This window comes from Camelina sativa, chromosome 4 (genome assembly GCF_000633955.1).
Source record: "Camelina sativa cultivar DH55 chromosome 4, Cs, whole genome shotgun sequence".
In the NCBI taxonomy this organism is placed as follows: Eukaryota; Viridiplantae; Streptophyta; class Magnoliopsida; order Brassicales; family Brassicaceae; genus Camelina; species Camelina sativa.
In genome coordinates this window covers 1,911,847-1,919,345 of record NC_025688.1, presented here as the reverse complement: position 1 = coordinate 1,919,345, position 7,499 = coordinate 1,911,847, and the positions used below count along the sequence as shown (strand labels likewise).

General features: G+C 33.7%; 1 protein-coding gene and 1 long non-coding RNA gene across 3 annotated transcripts; both read right to left on the bottom strand.

Moving 5' to 3' along the window:
* LOC109132634 (defensin-like protein 8) lies at positions 485–928 on the bottom strand. Its single transcript, XM_019244402.1, has 2 exons — positions 825–928; positions 485–670 (listed from the first exon to the last, which is right to left on the bottom strand). The coding sequence occupies exons 1-2, from the start codon at positions 892–894 to the stop codon at positions 501–503; spliced, it is 240 nt and encodes a 79-aa protein (XP_019099947.1). The 5' UTR covers positions 895–928; the 3' UTR covers positions 485–500.
* LOC104779559 lies at positions 5,096–6,856 on the bottom strand. 2 transcript variants are annotated; one of them, XR_766497.1, is made up of 6 exons: positions 6,668–6,856; positions 6,400–6,556; positions 5,969–6,016; positions 5,821–5,885; positions 5,639–5,759; positions 5,096–5,543 (listed from the first exon to the last, which is right to left on the bottom strand). It is a non-coding gene; the product is annotated as an uncharacterized LOC104779559 (long non-coding RNA). The 2 variants fall into 2 exon arrangements; XR_766496.1 differs by having other exon boundaries at positions 5,639–5,749.

Genomic DNA, 7,499 nt, shown 5'->3' with positions numbered 1-7,499 from the left:
CCAAAAAATGAAATATATATTATGCGGAACCATTACATGAACATGACTATTGGAATATGATGTGCCATTGAATTAGTTTTTGACGAATTGCATAAGATATTGTAAAATGTGGTATCACCAAATTTTCTATATGTTTATCATGGAAGGTAAATCGATCCTCAGTTTTTACATTATAATAATTTAAAAACGACGAGTTAGTCTAAGAAAGAATATATATAAGCTTTTATTTTGAATATAACATTGACTAAAATTAAAACAAAAGTTTATTTTGATGTTTAAATGAATATTTTAATTAATTTATAATAATTTTATATTATTTTTAATTAATTTCAAGAACAAATAAATCCGAAAGTAGAAGATAAAAAACACAAATTTAACAAAGAGTGTCTTTAATTCAAGATATGTATATATATATATATATATTCTCCAACAACCACATAGCAATTATTAAAGAGAGAAGTCCGAAATACAACTCGTTCTTGATAATATTATGATGGTCTTTAACAGGCTTTGGTGCATAAACAACGACGGAAGGCTCCTTCAAATTCGCATTGACCGCCTTCAAATTGCTCGAATAGTTGGCATATGATGGCACAATTGTTACTGCTAAAGCACACACCTGAAAAACGGTCGCTCCGTGTCTTGCATATTTTATCCGCCAAACCCATCTCTATAAATATAGAAACACATTTAAGCATATGTGTGTTAGTACTTAGTAATTAATGTCTATAATAAAAATGTATACTCATAATGATATAACAACTAAATTCACATATATGTATGAATGATAATTTAGATACTATAACATGACATGAGTATTGAACCTGTAGTGGCAGCAATAAGGATAAAAGAGATCAAGAGAAGGGCTGAAAGAACACGGTTAGAGAGTTTCATTTTTGGAGAGAGAGAGAGTATGAATATTCTAGTGAGATTGTTAGAAATAATTTAGTGCTGTGTAGGCAGAATAAGTGTTGTTGGTGGTACTATATATATATATATATATATATAGGCAACAAGGACTCATTATCTTCCATAATATTTTAAATTTGTTGATAACCAACTCTTAAAATTAACCTATGATATATATACCTCTTTTTCTAAAAAGAACCTTTGATACATCATTATATTTCATTTGATTGAAGTATGTTATTATATCTTAAGCTAAAGATAGATGTAAGATAGAAAGCATTCCAATATTTATTNATTCCAAAGCAACACTCCAAAACATCCACTTCCATAAATTACTGCTAACGGTATTTTCTGATACCGACGTGATTCACCACTTTATAACAACTTTCCAATAGTCACCTGCACTTCACCGAACATAAACTAAGAACTCCAAGCAACCACACAACGCAATAAAGAACTTACCGTGGAATCTCACTGAAAGCTCGAAGAGGATGATACTAGGACTCCATACCACACACGAATTGACTCAGTAGTCATAATGAGTTTTCAACACACAACCAACAGTCTCACAACATCATGCACCAAGCACCAGAAAAAATAGTTCAACCAATTAAATTTCCTAAACCGCTCTAAACCATCCATTAACCCGCCCTAGAACCATAAGGGCTATGCTACCAGACTGAAACAACCCGACCCATTTTTTAATAATAATTAAATACCCTAGAATATTTAATGACACCCAAACAATAAACCAATAACAAACCAACATACTCAATGGAAGACATAATAAACCAGTTCTAGTTTATTAGAAATAAATTATCAACCATAACCAACAAAAGTCACCAACTTAACAAGTTTCTAGCCAAGGTTCCAACCACCAAAATAAATCATAACCAGAAAACACAACCGAGACACTAGATCATCCTCCTCCTCATCACCATGATTCCACGCTACATATTACCTGCACCACAAACACAATGAGATGCGTGAGTATTACCAGAAATACCTAGTGAGACGATCCTCCCATCTACGAGCTATACACACAAGCATATCGAGATAACAATCACATGAAAAAAACATAATAAACTAGCCATTAAACAGAACACCCAATAACACATTCTCCACACCTATACATCATCACACAAAACAAGTGAACATTGCAAAACATGACTAAAAATATGCCTAAGAAAGTGTAAAATAGAGAGACATAAACACCCCTAATATGCTCAAATTGTAATACCCTAATGGTACTAAAAACCTTGCAGTTGTAATACTCTAGGGGTCGAATCCACAGAGACTCTAGATCATAGACTTATTAATATTTTAATTATGCTAAATCAAAATATTAATATAAAAGTAATGCAGAAACAGAAATTAAAAGGTGTTGTAAATTCAAAGTATCAAAGAGCTAGGCAAAGGGAATTTCTCAGGAAATTACAGATTATTAAATAAATAAATTAATAGGATTCAAGCAATTAAAAACAAATCTAGAACTCTAAACTCTTTGGGACACTTGCAAAATTGGACCCCTAACTTGAGTCAATTGCAATGTTATACCCCTCTTTTTCTCTCTCCAACATTTGCCACTTTCTCCCTATTAAATCCTTGGCCATTCATTGTATTCACAAAAATACCATTATTTCTGATTTATTTGAATTTCTTGCGAAAATGTTTATTACATCCATATCTTCATCTTTTTCTTTTATTTACGGTTGTGCCACCGCCATCAATTTTCCAACAACCATGAACAACCAAATTTGAAGCTCTTAAAGCTTCAACAACCTGAATTTGTAAGCTTAAATAACACCCAATGCTATGAGAACTTCATTTTCTTCCATCTCCTCTCCATTTTAATCCAAGAAAATTTGCAAGTGCATTTATCTTGTTATATGTCATGATCCGTGTTGGGTTTCTTCGGTGGTGGCTAAAGACGATGTCCTCGGTGCTTGACATTGCAAAACAACCACAGATAAGGTTATTTTCCGGTAGATTTCGTGATTTTCCTTGATTTTTTTGCGAAATTAGACTTCATTTGTTAGTCTAACTGTCATAATATCATGTAAAGTCTATTATGTGGTCAATTTTGCAATGAAAAATTTATCGAATTTCGAGCTCGTAGACTGAAATTTCAATCTCCTTAATTTCATTTGAAAACAAAAAAAATATGGTTCCGACTGCATTATAATCTTTCCGTCAGATACTTCATTTGCAGTCTACTAAGNTAGACTTATTAATATTTTAATTATGCTAAATCAAAATATTAATATAAAAGTAATGCAGAAACAGAAATTAAAAGGTGTTGTAAATTCAAAGTATCAAAGAGCTAGGCAAAGGGAATTTCTCAGGAAATTACAGATTATTAAATAAATAAATTAATAGGATTCAAGCAATTAAAAACAAATCTAGAACTCTAAACTCTTTGGGACACTTGCAAAATTGGACCCCTAACTTGAGTCAATTGCAATGTTATACCCCTCTTTTTCTCTCTCCAACATTTGCCACTTTCTCCCTATTAAATCCTTGGCCATTCATTGTATTCACAAAAATACCATTATTTCTGATTTATTTGAATTTCTTGCGAAAATGTTTATTACATCCATATCTTCATCTTTTTCTTTTATTTACGGTTGTGCCACCGCCATCAATTTTCCAACAACCATGAACAACCAAATTTGAAGCTCTTAAAGCTTCAACAACCTGAATTTGTAAGCTTAAATAACACCCAATGCTATGAGAACTTCATTTTCTTCCATCTCCTCTCCATTTTAATCCAAGAAAATTTGCAAGTGCATTTATCTTGTTATATGTCATGATCCGTGTTGGGTTTCTTCGGTGGTGGCTAAAGACGATGTCCTCGGTGCTTGACATTGCAAAACAACCACAGATAAGGTTATTTTCCGGTAGATTTCGTGATTTTCCTTGATTTTTTTGCGAAATTAGACTTCATTTGTTAGTCTAACTGTCATAATATCATGTAAAGTCTATTATGTGGTCAATTTTGCAATGAAAAATTTATCGAATTTCGAGCTCGTAGACTGAAATTTCAATCTCCTTAATTTCATTTGAAAACAAAAAAAATATGGTTCCGACTGCATTATAATCTTTCCGTCAGATACTTCATTTGCAGTCTACTAAGGTGTATTTTTGCAATTGACCAAATTCTTGAATTTTTAGTTATGACTGCCGGACGAAGTCTTCTTACGATAATAAACGAGTAGACTTCTATAGTGACTATTTTTGGAGTTGACCAAAATATTTAAGCATTGACCGTAATATTATTATATTAAAACAATTAGTTGACTGCAAAAGAAGTCTACTAATTAAAAAATTAAAATGTTGGTCAACCCCAAAAATGACCACGACAGACTGCAAACGAAGTCATCATTCCTGGAGACTTCGTACGTAGTCTACTTGGCGAAATTCAAACTTGGTCAATTGCAAAACTAACCACGACGAAGTTTACATTTTCTTGTTGACGGATAGATGAAGTCTACTTGTTAGACAGAAGTCTACTGTAAAGTCAATGGGTTGGTCAATTGCAAAAATAACAAGAGTAGACTATAATCGAAGTTAACTTGTTGAAACTTTCTAAGAAGTCTACTCTGTTATATGTTTTTAATTGCAAAACTGACCAAAAAATTAACAAAGGAAGACAACAAAAGAAGTCAACTATCCTAGTAGACTTCATACGGTGTCTGCTTTATTAAATTGTAATTGCAAAAATAGATCACACAAAATAGACTTCAAGGGAAGTATCTTCATAGAGGCTAGTTTATATCTAAAATGTTGACATCAACATAAAGTCGTTAAATTTTGAAAACCAATTTATTGCAAATTGGTGAATAATTTTTAAGATTTTCTTGTAGTTGTGTGAAAGAATCAAGGAAATGAAACTTTGTCCTTTTTATTACAGACTCTTAAATAACATGATCACGTCCCGTGCTAATATGTGTCTCTTTTAAACACAGACCACACACATGTTCTTTGCTCATTCGCAGACTTGTTACAAGAGTTTATGTACAATGGCGTTCTTCGGTTTGTTTGCTCCCACCACCTGCAAATTGTCTATTTTTAACATTGTAACACCTCCCACATGTATAATACAATCTAAACCAGATACAAGACTCGATGATATGTACGAAAAGCAACTCAAGTTTTCTTCATTTTGGCCACAACAACATTTCAGTGAAATTTTCAAGGTCCTGCAGGTATTGTATATTTGTAGTCTCTCAACAACAACCATGAAACTTCAGCTCAAGAAACATCATCACACAAACTAACACAATTCACATAACATGAGCAAAGACAAAGCAAAAATCAGAATGAGTTCATCTCCAAAGTGAAAGAAGCATTATTAATCTAAATTTACATAAAATGATATAGCAAACTGAACAACAAATGAGCTTCAATCTCCACCTTCTCAGTGACACTCTCTTCGAATCTTACGCCCCACAGCTTGGTCTCCTTTAAGTTGTGTTGTCATCGTGGCTCATTAAATGAAACGGCGGCAGACTCCGTAACTTGCTTCCAATCCCGGCAAGAGAGAGGTAGAACGGTGTGTGGATGAGGCAGAAGGGGAACACGATGCAAAAACAATTTTTAAAACAATCAAAGTGTGGTAGTGAAACTAACACCTGATTCGTGGATGAAACAAAAACCAACCAAGTTCATTGTGAGCAAAACCAATAATAGACAATGAAACGTTCAGTTGGATTTGGAGGCCACTGACCATACTGCTGCTTGATCCACGTTCACTTGTAGTTGGTGCTAGTTGTCCTACTACCTTGATGATATTCTCTGTTGAAGACGTTCTCAAATTCCTCTTGTAAGTGCTGACGACCTGCAAACAACTTTACAAGAAATCAATTGGAAACAGAACCATATATCTTTTGAACGAAAATAAAACTTTACCTTGTCAGTCTAATGGCGGTTCTTCATTCAATTGGCTCCTTGTTATCTTGGTCTTAAAGAAGTTCCTGAATAAAACAGGTTAGAATTTTCAAGAGGTTTGTTTTCTTAATTATAGATTGAGGGTGTAGTTTGCACCTAAAAACCTTACTTGTTTGTGAAGACGTTTCTTTATTTGTCGAGGTGATGTCTCTAAACCCTGCAAAAGTAACTAAATTTTCAAAAATAACAAATCTGAGAATTTCATCAATCTTAACACTACCTTAATCTCCTTCTGCCAGAAAGAATCCATTTTTAGTCGGAAGCTAAGAGAAGTCAAGTTCAAAATAATCTATTAGCAAACAAATCACTCACAACAAAGTAGCTACAAACAGGGTATAAGCCAATTTGCAACGAAATCAGAACTCAATAAAGAGCAGGGACTTAATACGAAATCCCAAACTCAGATCCAAAACGCAAGACCAGTCAAAAGCCTCTCGATGGTATTGTAGTATAATCAATTCTGACAATTTTGAGAAATTTAAACCTTGAGAAACGAGGATGAGGAAGAACCCTAATGAAAAGAGAATGAGAGACCCTAACCTTACCCGTACCACCAAGAAGAGCTTCATCGTTGCGGGTGCTCCGACGCATCTGTCGATAAGATTCTTTGGTTCTCCGACTTTGCCGATGAATCCACCTCTTAGTTTCTTCTTCTATGTCGCCTTCCTCGGCTTTACCTCTCAGCATAACCGAAATCCTACAAGATTAAAAATTTCAGTTAGGGATCGGATTACCAATAGCTTATTGTAAGGCAAGATCTCAAAAAAGAGAGACATAGGATAAGACAAAGAAAAGAAGAAGATATTACCCGTCTAAAACTCGAGATTAGGGTTTTAAAAGGTCGATCTCTACACCATGTTTGACAGAGAGAAGAGCTGTAGATGACGTAGATGACAAAGATGAAGAAGAAAGGTGATTATGATGAGAGACAGAGATTTTTTCGTTTTAGAATCACTTATCGTGAGAGAGAGAGAGGCTGAAGGTGGAAGAGGAAGAAATGAAAGTGATTAGGGTTAGAGTGAATGAAAATTAGGCATATATAATTCGGTTAATTAAAATCGATCGGTTATGCTCCGCTGAACCGAACCGAACTGGTAACCGAATTATTAAATTAATTCCACCGATCGGTTTGTTGATCCTCTGCTGCTGAAAACCGAACATCTCGGTTTAATCGGTTCGGTTCTCTCGGTTCTGACCGAATGCCAATGAATTAATAGTTGATGGCATAATAAAGTCAGCCACCAATAGTCTACAGAGAAGTCTACTTAAACAAACCCTAAATCAAATAATTTTAACCTAATCAGCCTTTCCTTCCTTAATTTGATTCGTTTATATGTAAATTTGTTTTATTCCAATGCAGGAAGTTTATGTGGTTATTATTTGGTTGTTAGGTTTATCAAATTATTTTCTATAATTTTTTAATTAAAATTTAAACTATAATTAAAGAGTAGACATATTTTTATGTCTTCTAGTTGACGTCAATTTGTAATCCACCTTAAAGAAATCTATAGCAGACTGCCTCCGGGTTACATCTATCATTTTGACTTCTGTTTTTTGTTTGGTCGTAAGGGAGTCAACTGTAATTTCATTATCCTGAGTGGTTATGTTTCTCAAATATCCAATATGGGGTCTACGATTTC

Excerpts from the sequence above, each read along its gene's own strand:
- LOC109132634 (XM_019244402.1), bottom strand. The coding sequence starts at position 894 with ATGAAACTCTCTAACCGTGTTCTTTCAGCCCTTCTCTTGATCTCTTTT. Across the intron at positions 671-824 it reads CCTTATTGCTGCCACTACAG|AGATGGGTTTGGCGGATAAA; the intron begins GTTCAATACTCA and ends CTATATTTATAG.